The following is a 20,982-nucleotide window of genomic DNA, read 5'->3' as shown; positions in this document are numbered from 1 at the left end:
TTCCATATTATTTAATACTCCGCTTTGGGTCCGATGTAACCAACAAATAATGATTTCAGCACTTCTGATTTCCCAGAGTTTATAAATCTTTTTAGACAACCTATAGTTCTATAACTATCATTAGCTAATTGGTTGATATGATTAGAAAAGTTCAAACCTGGATCTGCCCATATACCCAGATCCTTAAACAAGTCTGCAGTTTCAATCACTGTGTGCTGTATTAAATATTCATCTTTCAATTTGTCTCCCAAATTTCATATGCTTCATTTCTGATGGTATTTATCAGCATATTATTCTACCTTGAACTTTACTTAGTCACTCTTTTGAAAAGGTCATTTTCTTGGACATCCTTGTTTCTATGGGTGCCACAGGAGTTTTTCAACACCAGGCTACATAGGAAGCCATGTAGAACATATATGGTTCTACAGCATAGTAGCATGTACCCCCCCCCCATGTTTACAGCAATATTTTAAAGGGCCAAGGAATGAGAATATCACATCTTAATAACACTGGAGAAGGTTTTATAGAGGCTTTGACAACACTCTGTGGTGATTTTTGTTTACAGAGGGGTTGTAAGCAAGTTGAGATTGATAGGATGGCTGATGAGGTACTTTGCCTGAGGATACGTGTAGCCAAACCGTATTATTTTTCTGACAACTGTACAAATTTTATGGGTGATAGAGCAATTGGAAATAAAGCATATGTGCCATTAGTTTTGTCGTATAGCAGCGGCTTTGGACAGATACGCAGTGTTATTGATTCCAATTGGAATATACTTATAATGAATGACCATGTCAAAGAACTAGTAGGTGCACGTCCTTTTTTCAGGTATAAAAATAAAGTCTTTAAAAAGGCATCTTTGTTACAGTGAGAATAAAAATTTTAATAATGAAAATTTTAATGCATCTGTTCCTATGTCTGTAGGTACTTTAGGTTGTGGTAGTTCCAAATATTGCTCGTATTTAGATAGTTCAAGCATGTTTGTATCTCCAGTATCTAAACAGAAGTATGTGTTTAAGGTACGTCACTTGCAAGACTCCTAATTTAGTTTACTTAGCTACTTGTACTGTATGCACTAGTTTCTATTTGGGCAAGACAAACCACCCTTTCTATGAAAGAATACTTGAACATTTATATAATATAAAGAGATGTGATGTGTGGGCGGCCATGGTGGTGCAGCGGTTAGCGTTGTCGCCTCAGAGCAAGAGGTTCTCCGGTTCAATTCTCGGCTGGGGTGCCTTCTGTGCGGAGTCTGCATGTCCTCCCTGTGGTCACGTGGGTTTCCTCCGGGTGCTCCGGTTTCCTTCCACATCCCAAAGACATGCAGTAGATGGATTGAACACACTAAACTGGCCCTAGGTGTGTGTGTGTGTGTGTGTGCGTGTGTATGCCTTCTGTGGAAGGTTGGGCGCTGGGCTGGCAACTCGACACTGTAAAACTCCACTGCTAATCATGTGCAGACAGATGATCCGCTGTGGCGACCCCTAAAAGCCGAAAGAAGAAGAAAGAGATGTGATGTGACAAATGCTCTAGCAAAGCATACTGTGGAGCATGACTTTTCTCATATGTTTAAATTTAAAGCTGTTGAACAGATTCACATGGGGCCACAGGGTGGAGACTTAAAGAATTTTACAGAGGAAAGGGAGTTGCTCTGGATTATGCAGCTTCAGGGTGATAAGAGGCCTGGACTTAATGATAAGAGTCTCTTTAAAGCCTGTACTCAAGGGATTTGCATAGATAATGTATGGTCTGCTTTGATAGGCTGTCGAACTAATTGCCTGGCTTTTTAAATGTTGGTTTGTGATATACTGCTTGTCTGATGAAGCACACTTGTGCAAAAGTGCTCACTTTTTATGTTGCTGTTTTAATTAAACAATTTTTGAATAAGCCTCGTCTTTGGAGTACCTCCATACTGTTTACATATTATTCTACTGTGCCCAAGTGGTCAATTTATTCAAGTTGTTTTGCAGACATGCCCTATCTGTAACATATGTAATCAGTTTACCCATTTTCAAGTTATCTGCATAGACAGTAGAGCATCTCTGATGAAAAAGATAGACTTGAAAGATACAACCTAAATAAGTATGGGCTTAGGACAGACCTTGTGGGACACCCTGACTGAAACCTAGAATTTCTACTGTCCAATTGCTGCATGATGCATGAAATTTCATATTTGTAAGCCATACAGCTATAAATCTTATCAAGATTTTATCTAGACCTAGTTGCTCTAATTTTATCGATCAGTGTTTTATCTATGACCCTATCAAATGCTGAACTTGTTTATATAAATTGTGTCGTATCACATTTTTCACTTATAGCTGCTGTTATATCATTACAGAACATCATGTTACAGGTGATTGTAGATCTATTTTCAACCTATGCATTCTGATATATGGCTTCAAGTCCCAACCTTTCCAATTCTGACTATAATTTGTCCAAAATAACCTACATTATTCTTCACAACATGAAAGTAAACTTGTAGGTCTGTATGACTCTGGGTATATCATATTCCCTTTCCCCTTACTGATAGGTTTAACAAGTACACGTCTCCAGTCTTGAGCACCCTCCTCATATTTAAATGAACTAGTGAATAACCAGTATAATGGTACTGTATGTTTCTGCCGAAGTGTTCAGGTCATTATTACTTGATTCACTCTTCTCCCTGTGTTTTGTTTTGGTTCAGTTTTTGTAGTTCTTTTTAAATGTAATCTAATTTAATTTCAGTATTTGAAGTTACTAGGATAATTTTTTACCCCCTTTGTTGAGAAGGGCTTTCACTTCTTTCATAACCATAGGATTTTTTGGAGGGGTTCTCTGTTTTGAACTGACTGGGGAAAAGTTATCTTGAAATTCTAAGAGTTTTGGAGAGGAATTCAGCTACCCCATTAGGCAAGAATGGGAAACCTATCATGAGTAAAAAGCTGTGTTCTAAAGTGATTGTTGATCTTAGTGGGTTTTGGCTTGAGGGTAATTAGTTTAAGGAAGTCTTGATTGCTATATTTATTAATTATCTTCCAATTAACCTCCTATCCCTTAATGCCATACTGTATGCAAATGACATCCTTCTGTTACAAGTCAGTAAATGGCACCCCCCACATCCCAGCCCGATCTTCCGAGCTTCTTAGCTACATGAGTTATATCCTGCCATGGATATAACCGACCAGCTTCCAAAGCTTCAAGGCACCTTCCATGCACCCACACTGTTAGTCATTTCAGGCCAAAAAGACAGGTTTGGGTGCCAAGCCCAAAAAGCCCAGAACTTTGCTGACATTAAAGAATGGGCGCTTCTGTGAGCTTTCAATTGTCTAAGGTTAGTTTTTCCTGTTCCTTTGCTAGGCAGATATATTCCCCTTTGGGAAAAATTTACCACATAAAATATTTATTGTTTTAATGTACTTTCCTGCTTAGGAAAGTTATTTTTTAGCTAAGGAGAGTTGGTGCTTTAGGGGATTGTCACAAGACTTATCTGTAGCTTTAAATGGGACCACATTTTTTTCCTGTCAGTTTAAAGTAGTTGAAAAATATTTTTTCTGTGGGTAGATTGTGTTTATTTTAGTTTTTGGGGCTGGCAAAGTGTTTTAAAATGCTTTTACTGTGAAAAGGGGACTTTAATGACCTTAAAGTTTTATCTTTTTATGGTTGTTTCCAAGAGAGAGGCAGCATTTTTGACTTGTCCATGGAACACACTTACCAGTCCCATGTTGGTCCTTCTTCCAGCCACAAAAACAAAAAGTTAAGCAAACAGCCTTTGTCACTACTTTAGGCTAGCAATTTGCAGTGGCCAAAGCTGGGTCCTCAGACCACTCTTCCCCCCCCCCCAGTCCTTCTGGGTATAGTACCTACAGCCACTGTGGACCAGGGTTTAGCCACATCCTCTGCAGCTTTTGGGGGCCCCTTAGTAGGTATAGGAGAGGCACTCTTGTCAGTCCTGGTAGAGGGAACAGGGAAGGCTTCCCTGTTTAGTCAAAATGTGTCCATCCCATGGTGAAGCTGCTGTCTCCATTAGTAACACTGTTGGCCCCATTTTTCCTTTCAAAAAGAAACAGAAAGCTAAACCTATATCTACTTCTCCTCAAATTCCCTTAGAACAGGGGTAGTTTACTTGGTCTAGCTCGGAATTTAATTTTGGGCTGTTCATCCTTCTTATAAGGTGCTTTCTGGTAAAAGAAAGAGGGATGCTTCCTTTCCTGAAAAGATGTAAAAATCTGAATCTGGACAGGAATACAAAGGGACCAATACAGGGTTTTCTCAGTTTTCTGATTCAGACTCAGAAGACCTCCATTTTTAATTCTCCCTGTGAGCATTTCTCTTTCTTTGAGACTGTTTCCAGAATGTGCCAGTGTTTTCAGTGGGAGAATAATGAGGTTTCTCAGTCCCACTGAAAATAATGTAAGCTGCTACAGAAGCAATTTCCAGAACCTTCACCTATTGCCCGAGTTCTGTCACCTTTGGGTGTGTGTGTCATTGCCTGCAATTCTCCTGATAGTCAGCCTACTGACCCTAAAAAGGCATAGACTGTATGAAGTTCCGTAATCTTTTAAGATTACATCTACTCCTCTCAAACCTGATCCAATAGCTGTAGCTTATCCTACTACTTCTAAATATTTAGTTAATTCCAATCCTACTCTAACAAGAATGAGAAAATAGTTATTAAAATGGAGAAAAAAGTGTATGCTTCTGCAACTTTGTTTTTCAAAATTTTGAATTGTCAGGCTCATGTGGTAACGTTTTTTCTGACCAATTGTGAAAGTATGAAGAATGTTTGTCTGCAGTTTCTTGTTGTGAGGAAAAATTTGCTTTAATTTAGTTGTTTCCGTCTTATAGGTCACTAATCCATGTTTACAGTGTGTGTATGACTCAGTTGATACTTCTTCCAGCGCTCTGACCACTGGTACTGTTTTCAGGAAATTTGCCAGGCTGCATTTTTAGAACCTTCCAGGTGATGTGAAAAATGAGATTTTAAATTCTCCTCTGAATAGAGATATATTTTACGGTTTCCCTACTGCAGAGGTTATCAAAAAGTGTGATGAAAGGTAAGTTGATTCGGGGGATCTGTAAGATTTTTCAGCTTTCCTTTTCCAAAATTTCTTAGGAATTCTTTAACCCTTAATCCAGTTTGTCAAAAAATAAACAGTTTCGCCAAAATGCAGGTAAATGGATGTTTAAGAAGAAAGATTTGGGGGGATCCAAAACGAATGCAGGAACCCCCCCCCCCCCCCAAAGCTAAAGCTAGTCCAACAAGTCAGAATGACTGTTTCCTTATGGCAACAGATAATTTTAGACAAATTGTTTCGAAAGATCATCATTTTTACAGATGGCAGTGGGAGGAAATCTACCTTTCTACTTTTCCTTTTCCTCACCCACCAGACTCGACTCCTCTGTTTCCCACTGTCCTTTAGTGCATAGTGTCTCAGGGAGTGATGGAACCAGTTCCTCCTTCCCAGGTTAGGAAAGGTTTTTATTCAAGGATGTTCTTAATGCCAAAAAAAAAAAAATGCTTTAAGACCAGTTCTGGATATTTCTTTCCTAAACCTGTTTGTGATAGTCTTTAAGTTCAGAATACTGTCACTTTACAACATGTTACCCCTTCTTCCTCATTTATATTTCCTGGTAACACTAAATTTAAAATATGCTTGTCATTACATCCCTATTCATCCATACTTCTGGCATTTCTTAAGGATTTGTGAGCTTGGATCACTTTATCAGTTCTCTACCTTACACTTTGGACAAGCCAATGCGCTAGGAGTGCTCACAAAGTTTCTACTCCAGTTATAGCTTATTGCAGGCTACAGGGTATCCACATGTTTCCATATTTAGATGAGTTGCTTATCTTTGCAGAATCTTTTCAAAGTGTCAGGAAGCTCTCACTTGGGTGAGAGATCGCTTACATAAGCCGAGAGTCCAAGAGAACATTCAAAAGCCTTTTTTGACTCCAGACTGGAGTGTTCTCCTGGGGTGTCTGTCATACGCCTGAGTTCAAAGAGCTTTTCTTCCTCAGGAAAAAAATATCTCTATATGCAGATCTATTTTTAAGGTTTCCCACTAAGACTGCAGTAACAGCAAGAGAATAATCAGAATTTGGGTTCTCATGGTATCTGTGATTTTCATGATACCCGTGACAAGACTCCACATGCAAAATATACAGTGGTATCTGATGCCTCTTTCTTCCCAGCACCAACATCCTTTGTCGTTTTGAATTCCAGTGCTAGGGTTTGTCAGAAGAAAAATCACTTGTTGGAGACGGCAAATTTCCCTAAATCCAGGTGTCCTCTTTTCTGTTCCTGCTCCAAAACAGTCAGTCACCACAGATGCTTCAGACTTTGCTTGGTGGGGAGTTTCAAGAGGAATGAAAGTGCAAGGTGTGTGGGACACCAAGGACAGATGCAAGAACATAAATATAAAAGAGATACTTGCCCTGATCAAACCTCTCAACTCTCTGAATCATCATTGGGCCCCTGACCTTCTTCAAGTTGTTATGGACAGTATCCCAGTCGTGTAGTACATCAATAAGCAAGGGAGAAACCATGTCTAACCCACTTTATAGAATAGCCATTTTAGCTTGGGATACAGCTTCACAGCACAGTCTCACAGTACAGGCATTTGTCAGAGCAAATCTGTGTGGCACACAAGCTGAGAAGAACCAAAGCAAACCCTCATGAATGAAAACTAGATTAGGGAGTCTTCCAAGATTTGATCCATCTGTGGGGAGTTCCTCAAGTAGACCTATTTGCCTCCTCTCTGAACAATCGACTAGCAAGATTCTGTTCCAAGATACCATGCAAGAAGCCCTGGAAGACAGATGACGTTTTCTTTTCTTGGGCATGCAGAAATGTTCCTGTACGCTTTTCCAACCTGCCCACTGATATACAGGGTACTTCTGATGATTCAGAAGGAAAAACCCAAGATCATTGTGGTGAGATTTCCCTTCTGTTCCAGCAACAGTTGTGCTCATTTCTTTTGAAATGGCCAGGGGCAATTATCACTAGCTTTCTCACAGACAGAATTTACTCACAGAAGATCAGAAGTGTTTCATATACCCCAACCCCAATCAACTTCACTTGACTGCCTGGATATTATGGTCCTAATTCCCTTTAAGCACCTGCTTACTGAGGACATGCATCAGGTACTAATGGAGGCAAGAAATTCTGCTACTAGAAAATCAAATATTAACAAATGAAAAATTGGTACCAGCAGCATAACTAGCATCCATTCAGGACAAGTGTTTCCCTGGTTTTAAATATTTGTGTCCGTCACTCTCCTGTGATCTTTCTTATTCCTCCCTGAAGGTTTATTTATTGGCCATTTAAGCACATCTTCCCAGGGATCCTCCTCTTTCAATGCATTCTCATGTTACGATGTTTTTGAAAAAGGGTTGTGCATACTTGGTGGTTCCTCATTGGAATCTTAATGTCGTGTTAAAGAAACTAACACTTGGCTCCATTTCAACTAGCTAATCCGGCTGACTTGAGGTTTTTAACTTGGATAGCTCTTTAACTGATTGCTCTGACCTCTGCCAGCAAAGCATCTAAGTTACAACCCATTAAGGTGAGTCAACCATATCTCATTTTCTCAGTGACAGGGTTTGTTTGATAACTAGTCCTTCTTTTATGCCTGAAGTGGTATCCAAGTTTAGTTTAAGCCAAACTGTCCATCTCCCTGCTTTCTTTACTAAACCTAAAAATGAGGGAGAAAAGGATACTCCCTACATTGGATGTCCTCAGACAACTCTGGTACTATCTTGACAGACCCGAATCTTTCAGATCTTTGGCTCAGTTCATTTCTTGTGAAAGTAAGAAAGGACAAATGGTATCGCAACAGACTATTTCCAAAGATTAGCTTAAGCTATTACCTTTTGTTATTCTCACCACAACAAAACTATTCCAGGCAGTATTATAGCCCAGTATTCAAGGGTCTTGGCCTCTTCAGTGGCTGTTTTGAAAGGGTTGGATTGTAGAAGTATTTTAAAAGCAGGCACCTAGTCATCTATATATATTCTTTTACAAAGCACTACAAGCTTGATCAGTCATTTCCAGGGGTTTCTAGACCTTTCCCCTTCAGCCTCCCAAATGTAGTAAGCAAGGGTAATGTACTTATATAGCTAAGGCTACACTAGCAGTGATCAATATGATGACCATAGTACAGTTGTGTAAGTAAACTTACCATTACTGTTGATGTTCAAATGGTCACTGCTGCAGCAGCTGCTCCCACCCTTCATCCCCTTTGTTTTTCTATGCCAGTATGTAGAAATGCATTTATTTTTTTCCTAGCTTTGTCCTTTCAAAGTTCAGCCTCCGTGTCTCTGTCGGCATGAAAGCTTTGAAGAGCTTGGCACCTAAACATGTCCTTTTATTCAGCTCAGGCTTTATAATAACTTTGGCACATGGAAGGTCTCCTGAAGTTTTGGAGGCTGGGTGTCTGTTATAGTCTTGGCAGGATATAACCCATATAATAGCTTAGGCTAATGCAGTAGTGATTATTCGAACATCTACTGTTATGGAACGTTTACTTGCACAACTGTACTTTCTCTAAGCTATGCAACTGGTCTGATTTGTAATCACCTTTGAATTACCCACAAAAAATAGAAGTAAGCAGCACAAATTGATGTCTAAAACAACCATAAATGGAAGTAAACTAAATGTATTGAACTACCAGACTACACAAAACAATTAACATGAATGACTGGACTAAACAGGGGGTGAAACGCAGGTCTGTCAAGACTGTTCAGTACAGTTAATTTAGGCACATGTCTGCTTCCCATACTACACTAGCAAGATAGTAACTTAATCAAAAATAATAAAGTCCATCCAGAGGCACTACATAGTGTGTTTCCATGGGTCAGCTTGCCCGTTTTCAGCAATATGGAAATGTTGAGAATTTGGATAGGGAACCCCTTGCAGTTGACCTTTCTCTACTCGTAACTTTTTAGTACACCTCTCAGAATGTAATATATTTCCATTAGATGACTTGTCCTTTTCATCAACTAATAGTGAAGGTTCATAATCTGGAGGCAAGAACCCTAGGCAAAGGTGATCTTTCTATACTGACATCATCTTTGGTGGTGTACTTCTCAGAAACTGATGCATTTCCCTGAGACAAGTTGCCCTTTCCAACAGCAATGTGGGAGAGTTCAGAATCTGAGTGCAGGAGCCCCTTACAAGTAATCTTACTGTACTGGTGTCTTGTTCGGCAGTAAAGTTCCCAGAAACTAATGTATTTCCATGAGATGACTTACCTTTTCCAGCAACAGTGTGAGATGACTCAAAATGTGTATCATGAACCTCTTGCAAGTGATCTTTACTGGTGTCTTGTTTGGGGGTACACCTCTCAGAAAACTGGTCATATCTGCAAGTTTACAAGTTTTATACTCACAGAAGGGAGTAGTACTGTCTGTATGTCCTACTAGTACATAAGGCAAAACATAAAACAAGTGTGGATTGGTTTCCTTCTCCATCCTCCCTCCCTCCCTCCCAGACAAAAAAAAAAATTATGGTTGACTGGGTACATCACATTGTTGATATATATTATATTTGCCTTTGTCCTTTTGACCTGAGTTGTGGCTGAAAAGTGTCCATGATGGACTAGTTCGCTTATTCCTTTAATACAGCTAAATAAATAAAATCCACAAATAGTTATTTACATTACAGTTTCTAGAGGTTTATATCACATACCTGATATGACAAATTTTAGCCCAACAATGAAGGAGGTTCAGAACAACTTGAGGCTGGAAGAGAGATAGTAGTCAAAGGGGCATAAACAGAGTTTTAATAGAAGATGGGGAGTGTCAATAAAGTTATTGAGAACAAATCCAAAAGACTGACTAGTATCGGAAGGGGAACAAGAGGAAATAAGGCAGGATATTTTAAGAATAAACAAGGGTAATAAAGTGAGCTCCATTCCTAAGACCAGCATGTATCAGAACACATCTGCTGCAAAATAACTAATTTAATCATGGTTGACTAAATACTTGCATATTTCTAAAACTCATCTGTATTGAGATGGCGTAGCATCAGAAATTGCCATCTCTGTCTGTAATTATATCTATCCATGTGTTTTTTTTTCACTGTAGTATGACACTTAACAGTAAAGGCAGTGAACAAATTGCCAAAGAAATACAAGATGGAGCTGCATCTCTCCCTTTCATACGTGACATCTGTCTTGAGTATAATTTCTAGGAGACTACACAAATATATTTAACTTCTCTACTTTTCATATTTCCCAGCACTATCAAATGCTATCACCTGTTGAGAGAGACAGATCTTCTGTTGGCAAACTAGTTAGTATATCTATAAGCAGGAAAAAGTTGCTTTTGTATTTTATTTATGTCAAAGTAATACAGAATAAATTTCCATAAAACTGTAACTCTGTCCAAGAGAAGCAAACTATCAAGATTACACTACAGTCCAACTTTCAATCACACTGGAATGTAATTACAGGAATTACCTATTTTAGTTATCAGTGCATCTCATTGTGTAACCCTGCCTGACCCAGTAAGTACTTTATATATTTAGTATGTGTCAAAATGTGATAGTTCTTTTTTGTATCGCATACTACCTGAAGGTATACAGTCTAGGTCTTCCGGCAGAACCATAAATGAAGACTTTCTTACTCATCATTAAATGAAGAAATTTGTTTCAGTTTCTTGTATTAATCTTTTTATTTTTGTATTTTGTTGCTGTTTTTATTACATATTGTAAACATCAGTAAATACCTTTTATGAGCTGGCTTCATAGTTTGTTCTCCTGTGCATTAATCAAACTATTTAAATTATTTGCTGTTTTTGCAAATATGTGCAAGAATTTATCTGCTGTTCTGAAGTTGCCATTCTTCATGTTTGTTAAAGAATGCCATTTGTAATTTAATTCCTGTTTGGGGATTGGCATTATGGTTAAGGTGTATACCTTGCAAACAAAAGGTACAGGGCTTAATTCTCACCTGGGATGCATGGTTAGACTTGAAAAGGCCCCTCGTGTTTGTTATGAATTATACACCTGTGAACCTATTTTTTTTTTTTGTATTTAGAGTGTTTTTCCCTGGTTTATACAACGGGTGGATATATAATTTCACTTCTGGGTGAAAATTGAATTACACATCCAGAATATTGCTTTACTGATCTAACATTTTGTCAGATGTAAAAGTCACATGTAGTTTTATGAAATATGACAATCTGAAGTTGTTTTCATTTGATCTTCAACCTGAAGGACTTGGATCCGGCACAGATCCGACTTGGCTGCACACACCAACATCGGATCCAAACTCCAAGCTCCCATAATGCCCCTGTCTTCCTTCTCTCAGATATCGTTTGCCACTTATTTGAACAACAGCATGGTTCTGTAGCTCCAAGCTCCGTGTGTTTGCAAGTGTTTTTTTTTTCTTGGGTATTTTTCACTCCCTTCAACCTTTCTTTACCCTCTCTTACCCTACCCTAACTCTGTGTGCGCCGGCATCAGGATATCTATTAAAAAAAAGCTCTCGCTGTCTACTTTTTTACTAGTATGTGTGAGTGAGTGTCTGTTTTCTGATCAGCCATGGCTGATACCCCCAAGCCTGGCTTCAGGAAATGTGTAGTGTGTGGGCATAATCTTCCCCCATCTGATGCCCACACTCTGTGCATGGTCTGTTTTGGCATCTCCCACCTAGATTCTTCCTCCTCGATCTGTGCAGGCTACAGCCCCTGTGCATTGATTGACAGGAGGAACTAACTCATTTTGAAAGGCCTCTTCCACTCCCTACAGAGGCCTCTGCTGCTTCTACTTCCATTCCAGTGTCTGGGACTCGACCTCCCCTCAAGAAGTCTGGAGATGGAGAGAAAGCCTGACCTAAGGAATGGGATCGGCCCAGGAAGTGGTCCACAGATTGCTCTACCTCGGCCAAACTCCCAGCTAAGTCCCACCTGGATCTGCAAGGCCTCACTTTTCGCCAGAGCTGGAGGTTGCCCAGGTTCAGTCTCCACTCTCCACCTCCCCAATGTCACTCCAGGCCCAGGTCAGCAGAGTCTTCCCTCTGGACCTGTCAATGTCTGTCTGAAGCCAAGGTGGACAGGATGATGCGGAAATTCATTCGGGCCCATATCCACTTGGGAGTCATGCCTGCTCTGTCCCACCCTGGGGCCGGGGGCATGCAGTCCACCTTTCTCCCTATTACTCCTCCTCTGATCCAACTCCAGGTTTCAGAGTCATTGGGTCCAAGGTTCCCCAGTGTCAATGGGTCAGCGACGATGGTCCCTGGTACCTCAGTGCTGACCATTGCCATGAGTGGTTCGGCTCCGATGTGTTCTGAGCAGACTGACTCTCAGAACCAAAGCCTCGGCGTCAGATCCAAGGGGATGGCGTAGACTTCGAGGCTTTCTGGGTTGTCCCTTCCTCTTGGAGTCTCGCCATCGGGAGGCTCGGCTTCAATTCTTCCCTTGGTGCAGGGAGTGTCAGATACAGCCTTAGCCATTCCGACTTTGGGGATCCTCTCACCTTCTGCCTTCAGTGTGGTGGAGAGGGTCCTTTTGGCTCCTTTGAGACCTCTGACACTTTCATCCTCCGAGTCTGTCCTGGCTCCCCCTTTTTCTGTGCCAGAGTCTGCCATCCTGCCCCCTCAGGGACAGCCTGTTGCCACTTCACCCCAGGAGGTTCGCACATGGGAACCCCTGGGGCTTCTGAGTCCTCCATGGAATTTCCTCCTGAGTAACCCCCTTGGAAGCATATGTGCAAGAGGAGGCACTTCGACTCCCCACTGGAGTCCGTCACTGATGATACCAACTTGGAGGAAGGGGAGGGTTCCCCTCGATCACCCCCGGAGGATGCCTCCTTTGGAGACATCATGGAGATCCTGCAGCAATGTGGTGGGTGGTCTACCCAGAAGCCCATCCAGATGAGTCAGTATTCCTGGAAGCATTTGACACAGGACCCACTACTTCCTGGGTGTCCCCTCCCACAGATCCCCTTGTGGATCTAATCTCATCTAGGGCATGGAAAGATCCGGTTGAGCCTATCCCCAGGTGCCCAGATAAAGTACTTAGTGCTCCCTCAGATTGGCAGCATTGGTCCAAGGGGTTCCTGGTCGATGCCATGGTGGTTGCAGTGGCCACCAGACATGAACTCTCACAGGAGAGCTCCTCGGTCCATCCTCCATATGGGGAGTTTCGGGCGATGGATAGTTTTGGGAAGTGGACCTATGCGTCAGCCACCTTTGTCTTAAGTGTGCTGAATTATTTGGCATATTTTATTTATTTATTGACATTTGTTAACCAGGTTAGTCCACCTGAGTCAGGGTCCCATTAAAAGCTCTAGATGTATTGCATATTTTTATAATGAAAATCAAATCAGAAATAAAAATGAGTAAAAAATTAAAACCGCCATGAAACATAATAAGAAAATCAACAGAGAATATCTGTACAATTGACAGGTCTAGAGAATATCCCACATGAAGTACATACTAGTAGATAAACCATTCAATCAAAAAAAATGTTTATATGCTATGGAAGTGAAGCGAGAGGGAGGTATAAAGGTATATGAGGCAAGTACAAAGAAGTAAAGCTTAGAATAGGGAAAAGGTGTTAAAGTTGAGAAGAGGCTAGCTCAAGTGGTGGTTAGACAAGGGCAGGACTGTGTACTCTGAAGAAAAATTTTAAGTTCTTTTTTGAACAGGTATTTTTGATGAATGCTTCTTATGTTTTGAGGAAGTGAGTTCCAAGCATGTGCAGCAGAGTATTTGTAGAGGGACTGTCCTATATTTTTATTGGGTTTATATATGTCAAGGAGGTGTTTGCTAGAAGTACGAAGATGATGATGGGGGTTGTAGGAGGAGACTAGGTTGGAGATGTAAGGGCAGGAATATGGGTCATTCAGGATAGTGTGTGTAATGCAAAGTTAGGGTAGAAGTAGGTGTTTAGAGAATTCTGGCCATTGGAGTGATTTATGGGCGAGACAGTTGTGGGATTTATAGGAGAGATTATAGGCAAACCTGGCTATTTTATGAAAGGTTTGCTCTAGTTTAGTGATGAGAAGTTTGAACATTAGTAAGGACAAGGGGCAGCATAAAGAAGACATGGTAGAAGAAGGGACTGAGCAAGGGAAGGTTTGGAAGAAGGTGACAGAAATTTCTGGTTGTGATTGAGAAGTCCGAGTTTCTGGTAAGGGGGTTTTGTACATTGTTGGATATGAGTATTGAATTTTAGTTCATCAATAATTACTCCAAGTAGTTTGGTATGGGGTTTGGGTTTGATGATGGTGTTAAGAGAGGTGATAGAGAAAGAGGGTTTGTCTGGGTGAGTGTTTTAGGGAAGAAGAGAAGGAGTTTGTATATTTATTTTTTTGATTTAGTATTAATTGGTTATCAGAGAACCAGGTTTTGACAAAGGTGAAGGTTTGTTGAGTGAGAGCTAGGAGTTCAGGGATGTTGTGGGCAGAGGTGATAAGGGTGGAGTCATTGGCATATTGTAGAAGTGTAGAGAGGTTAGTAGCAGAATGAAGTTTGTTACTGACTATGTTGAACAGTAGGGGGCCTAGAATTGATCCTTAGGAAACTCCAGTATTTACAGGGAGGAATGGAGAGAGGACGGTTTGCCAGTGGATACATTGCTGCCTGCCAGAGAGATAGAGAACCAGTTGATGACTGAGGCAGAGAGATGTAGATCAGAAAGTTTAGTAAGGAGTTTAGAGTGAGAGACAGTATCAAAGGCCTTTGAAAGATCAAGGAATAGACAGGAGATGAGCAAGTTATTGTCACAGGCTTTAGCTTTTGTTTGAGTAAAGGAGAGTAATGCACTGGCTGTGCTGTGGTGGGGGTCTAAAGCCATATTGGGTAGGAATAAGGAGATTGTTGCCAAGAAGGTGTTTAACTGAGCATGGATGCACTTTTCTAAAATTTTAGAAAGGGGGGACAGGATAGCAATGGGTTTAAAGTTAGAGGGATCAGTAGAGTTGCCACCTTTGTGAAGAGGGATTGTATAAAAGAATTTCCAGATATCTTGGACAGGGGCCTCAGAGGTGGATCGATTAATAAGTTTAGTGAAAGGATAGGCAATGGATTGTGCAGCTGTTTTAAGGATTTGGGAGGGTTGTTGGTTGGCAGAGGGGGGAGCAAGGCTTAACTTTCTTTAGAAGAGATTTAATAGTGGTAATTGGGACTGGTTGGAAAGAAACTTTATTGGGAAGAATTTTAAGAGGTGATAGAGGAGTTGGGTGAGATGTACTGTTGTGTGTGAGCTTTTGGATAGTTTCTATGAAACAGTTGATAATAACCTCAAGTTTGATATGCATATTAATCAAACTATTAAAAAAGTCAATAAAAAACCTGTCTCACTATACAAGATCAAATCTTTCCTCACTCCATTAGCTAGAGCGGTAATTGCCCATATACATCTACTTTCCACCCTCCTTTATGCATCCTCTCTCTTCACAAACTTGTGTAAGTCTGACCTTAATAAACTCTCAAGATGCTTTAATCATATTGCCAGATTTGCCACTGGAGCAGCATGCAGAACACACCACTGTCTGAACCTAAAGAATCTAGGGTGGCTAGAATTGCCTATCTAACTTCAGTACAATCAGCTAATAGTAGCGCATAAAATTTTCTGCCAACCAAAAAACACACCCGTACTTACAAAACTTTTCACTCCTTACAGCAACTTCAAGACACTTCACTCATCCAACAAATTACTAGTCCAAACCCTCAAAAGCAACAACTCATCTGGAGAATCTCTATATGCCAACTCTGTTGGCAAAATGTGGAACTCCCTTCCTGCTGAGCTTGCTTCAGAACCTGTTTTAACCCAATTCAAAAAAAATCTAAAACAGTACTTCAAAAGGCAATGGCTGTGTCCTTGTTCTAATCCTGACTAACTCTGGCAATATAAACATGTGCTAAAGAGGTCTTTTGGCCACACCCCTACATTGCTTCCTAATTGTTACTCTATAACAAATCAGATTTATATATGACGGAATTAATAACATTTATCCTATGTATTGTATTTGTAACAGTGCTTTAACTTGTTTAATGTAACAGTTTTTCTGTATGTATGTATGTATGTATGTATGTATGTATGCTTTTCTCCCTGGGCCTCCACTGAAAATGGACAGATATCCAGTCAGACTATCCCGGTCAAATGTAAAATAAATACATATTTATAAAACCACTAAACCGAAATGTACTGGAACCACGTTCCAGTAAATAAATATATAGTTGTTGAGGAGAATGTCAGTTTCAGTGGCAGTGTTCTGCGGAAAGGGGTTGGGACTAGTGGGTTTACGTGGGTAGAGCAGATTGTTGATGGAGGTCCAGAATTTTTTTTGATTTTTGTGAGGGCCACATTGGTTAGAGGAAAATAAGCTCTCATTTTTTATTAGTTTTTTCGTCTGGTTTGTAAGCTGTTTGCAGGATAGAAGTAAGGGAGGGGATTTATTTTAACCCAGGATTGCCAGGTGCTGTCTCTTTTGTGCATGATCAGTCAGGTTTGTTTTATAAGCCAGGAGGAATAGTTTGATTTAATTCTGATTTTTCTAGAAGGGGCGATAGAATCAAGAGTGTCAAGGAAAATCATATTGAAGGACTTACAGCCTCACTGAGAGAGAGGTGGTATAGGAAAGACCAATTGATGCCAGGTAGTTTAGAGTTAAGTGTTTGGGTCAAAGTGGGTGAGGTTCAAAATGAACAGGTGCTCTCGAAGGTTCCCCTGCTTCCAGCTGGGAACCAATTACTTTCAATTCAGAGCACTCCCCTTTCGGCTCATCACCACCCCCTGGGTGTTCAGCAAAGTGATGGTGGTAGTGGCAGCTCACCTGCAGCTGCAGGGATTTCAGGTCTTTCCCTACCTGACCAATTGGCTCCTTTCTGCTCCTTCCATGCATCGACTGATTCAAGCCATGGATCATCATTTTCAAACTGCTCATGACCTGGGTATAATCATAAACCTCAACAAGTCTCAGCACCAATGCAGGTGCTGGATTTCATAGGTGCTTGGCTGGACACTACCCAGGGCAGGGTGTTTCTACCTCCGGGCAGACTGTTATCTCGCTATCATCATGTGAATTACATTTTCCAAGCCAACCTTCCCCCACTGGGCTTAGTTCTTTGGGCATTGGGGTCCATGGCAGCCACAGTCACTCTCGTCCCAATGGCACATCTTCATATGGGAGTTCTTCAGTGGACATTAGCCATTCAGTGGTCTTTGCTAGACATTCCCTTGTCATATCCTGTTCGATTGTCCCATGTTTGCAAGCACTCCCTTCTTTGGTGGCCCCAAACCCCGGACCTCCTCCAGGGTTGTCCATTTGTTCCCTCCACCCCACAAACACGGTGACCATGGATGCCTCCCTGCTCTGGTGGGAGGGCATTGCATGGGAAGGACGGGTCAAGGCACGTGATGCTGTCTGGAGACCAATCTGCATATCATTGTCCTGGAGATGAGGGCAGGGGTTCTGGCATTGCAAGCTGTCAATGACTTTCTTCCTCCGGGGACTATTGCCATACAGACAGACAATATGCCAGTAGTCTGGTACATTAACAAACAGGGGGGGAAATCAGATCTTATCCCCTTTTTCACAAAGCCATGACATTGTGGGAGTGGGCGATCTCCACTGACCATTTTCTGGTGGCAACACACATTCCGGGGTGGTCCAACATATTGGCGGACAGGCTCAGCAGGTCTATTCTGATGACTTACGAGTGGTCTTGAAATCCTTCAGTTGCAGAACAGATCTCTCTAAAGTGAGGTCAGCCTTGCTGTGATCTCTTCACCTTTCCTTCCAACACAGAGTGCAGTGAGTATTTTGCTCTGAACCCCCCACTGGGGGAGTCCCCAGAGATGCTCTAGTTCATGCTTGGGCCTCCAGTCTACTCTGTGCTTATCCTCTGCTCCCCACTAATTTCCAGGGTCATTCAGAAAGCTCGACAGTTGGGGAGCTTAGTGATCCTCATTGCCCTGTTCTGCCCTTGCCAAGTGTAGTTTCCCATTCTGTGGTCTCATGTAATGTGTCCACCTTGGAAACTAGAGCCGGTAATGTGTCCACCTTGGACACTAGATCCGGTTCCAGATCTGATTACACATCCTCTGGGATTCCTCACCCAGAATTAGGCAGCCTGAAGCTTATGGCTTGGCTGCTCCAATTCCCATGATAGGACTCCTAGGCTGTCTTCTCCTGTTAAGAAGATCTTGGTATTGGCTCACAAATCTTCTGCCAGGAAGGTTTATTTGAGTAAATTGAAGCGTTTCTCGAATTGGGCTTCATAGCATGACCTGGATTCTTTCACTGCACCAGTTCTGGCAATTTTAGAATTTTTGGCTGATATTTTTAATCATGGCACTAGCTTCTGTACAGTTAAGTTACAATTTGCAGCGATTTATAACTTCCACATAGGTGAGAATTCAGCTTCTTTAGCTTCTTCTAAACTTTGTAAGGCCTTTTTGAAAGGTACCTTCCTCCTTAGGCCTCTGTTTAAGGACCCAGCATCCCACTGGGATCTTACCTTAGTATTGCATGCCTTGGTTTCTCCTCCTTTCGAACCAGCAGCCATGGTTGAGTTGCAGTTTGACATGGAAGACGGCCTTTTTGGTTGCAATTACCTCAGACAAGACGGTTTCTGAGATTTAGGCCTTATCTGTCAAGCCCCCTTATATGGTATTCTATAAAGACAGGGTGTCCCTGCAGAGAGTAATCCATGTTTTCTACTGAAGGTGGCATCAGAATCTAGTATTAACCAGGTTATCAATTTGCCGGTTTTCTTTACAAATTTCCAGAATAAGGGAGAGTGCAATTTGCACTTGCTTAATGTTCATAGACAGCTGTGTTTCTATTTGCATAGAACAAAATCCTTTTGTAAGTCTGATCAACTTTTTGTTTCCTTTTCCAAACCTTTCTTGGGGAAGCTTCTTTCAGTGGATTTCTGAATGCATTTCGTTGGCCTATCAAGACAAAGGGTTTTCTCCACCAGGGCATGTCCGGGTGCATTCAACCAGGTCTGTGGCCTTTTGGTCCGGGTTTTTTTTAGATGATATCTGCTCTGCAACTACCTGGGCATCATCTCACACTTTTATCTCCCATTATAAATTGGACCTTATTTCTAGGGGCAGGGCATCCTTTGGCTCAGCCGTGCTCTGGAACATCCTTCCATAAGAACCTCCCAGGGTTTATTGGTAGCTGGGGACTCTGTCCTTCAGATCAAATGAAAACAACAACTTCAGGTAAAAAAGTTATGTACTTACCATAAAGTTCCATCCGAGTTGTTGCTTTTCATTTGTCTTCAACCATCCCTCCCTCCATCCCCCTGCCTTATGTGGGCTGTGTAGTGGACCAGATGGAAGATTCAAAGACCCTCTATCCTGGCTAGTCTTCTCCTGATCAGTTGTTTTTGAGTGGTGCCAGGTTTATAGGCATATTGTGTAGGTTGGGACAAACTTGATCTGAGGGGAGGAGGGAGACAAGGTCAGTATGGGTAGGGGAGGAGCTTGGAGTTTGGAGCCGATGCTGGAGTATGCGGCTGAGATGGACCCATGTTGGATCAGAGTCCCTCAGGTTGAAGACAAATGAAAAGCAACAACTCAGATGGAACGTTATGGTAAATACATAACTTCTTTTTTTCTTACATTGGAAATGTGCACTGCTACTTGAATAGAAAAAAGTCATCAATGTTTTGCATTTCCTGGCTAGGAGTTTACACCAAAAATGTTAATGTATAACCCTATAACCCAAATGTTATGATTTACCATTATAATGACTAATGACTTATCCTCTAAGATATTTTCTTATAGTAGGTGTACTTGCCCGCAGCTGTACTTTACTGCCAAGTAAGAGACCACAAGGAACTGTTTCGCTGTCATAGGTGCACTTTTGCTTGCTGATGTCATTTTAGATTTACGTGATGCTGTGGTGGGCTTTGTTGTGTAGCATATTCCATAGTACTTGCAGTGACAGAAGTTATTGTCACTTGTGCCACCCTTTTGAATAAGTTAACACTGCTTATGTCCTCACTAAAATTGTCTGTAGCTTCATCATCAGAAAAAGGTTGATCATTTAGACAAGAATGATGAAAAACTGTGGTGTAAATCTTAAACTGACTAAAGATGTTCCATTTACTGAACTTCACGTAGATCTGCTTTTTCTTTTTACATTTGCAGATGATGAAGATGGAATGGACTGCATGGATAATGAAAGACGACCGCATTTCCCTCAATTTTCCTATTCTGCAAGTGGACGAGAGTAGAGATTTTTCAGGTTGCTTTCATCATCATCCTAGTGTGATCACTGGAAGTTGTTCCTGAACCTTGTCACTACCAGTTCCATCTAGTATTTGATTCCATGGCAGGGATACCTTCCGGAGTCATTTCAAGTTGAGCAAAATTTTTTTTGCATGAATTTTAGTGTCATTCCAAGGTGCAAGGCCATTACCTCCTGCTGTCTCAACATTATAGCAACTGCAAAGAAAATGTTTAAACTGTTGAGGTCCCAGAAGGATAACATGCATTCACAGTTTTATGCAGTTCACCCTGTAAAAATATAAGTTGGGAAGAGAAGCTGATCAAAAGGAAGTTGGAGAGAGGATTCCTTATCAACTAAGAGACCATTTTCAGTTTTAAAGTAGTCTAAAGAAGACTGTTTTTGTTGGTTTTGTTTTTTTTTTTTGTTTTATTTTTTTTTCATTTGTGCTGGTCATAACAGACAACTTTTTTTGACAGTGTGTATGTGTGTATGTATATATATATATATATATATATATATATATATATATATATATATATATATATATATATATATATATATATATATATATATATACACACACACACACACACGGCTTTTGTTAGGCATATCATTGCTAACAGGTTATTGTGATTAACAGCTGGCTGGCAAATGTAAATTTTTATTTGAACAGTTAAAAGACTTGATTACTGTTTACTTTTTTGTTACATTTTGAAGTTACTGTTGATACCTTTGGAAGTACCAGAGGGCTGGTGTTCAGCCTGGCAAAACAGCTTCCAGATGTCAAGTGCAATCATAA

General features: G+C 40.9%; 1 protein-coding gene across 1 annotated transcript in view; it reads left to right on the top strand.

Moving 5' to 3' along the window:
- Positions 1-20,657, top strand: part of AKT3 (AKT serine/threonine kinase 3) — a 2,413,182-nt gene extending 2,392,525 nt beyond the window's left edge. Inside the window, exon 14 of the mRNA XM_044058335.1 lies at positions 20,102-20,657. Within this exon, the coding sequence (XP_043914270.1) occupies positions 20,102-20,187 (86 nt within the window). The 3' untranslated portion in view covers positions 20,188-20,657. The remainder of the gene's footprint in view (positions 1-20,101) is intronic.
- The last annotated feature ends 325 nt before the right edge of the window (positions 20,658-20,982 follow it).

Source organism: Protopterus annectens, chromosome 1.part2, assembly GCF_019279795.1.
Source record: "Protopterus annectens isolate FY-2018-M chromosome 1.part2, PAN1.0, whole genome shotgun sequence".
Classification (NCBI taxonomy): Eukaryota; Metazoa; Chordata; order Ceratodontiformes; family Protopteridae; genus Protopterus; species Protopterus annectens.
Note: the sequence above shows the minus strand (reverse complement) of the source record. Positions and strands in the feature narration are given on the sequence as shown.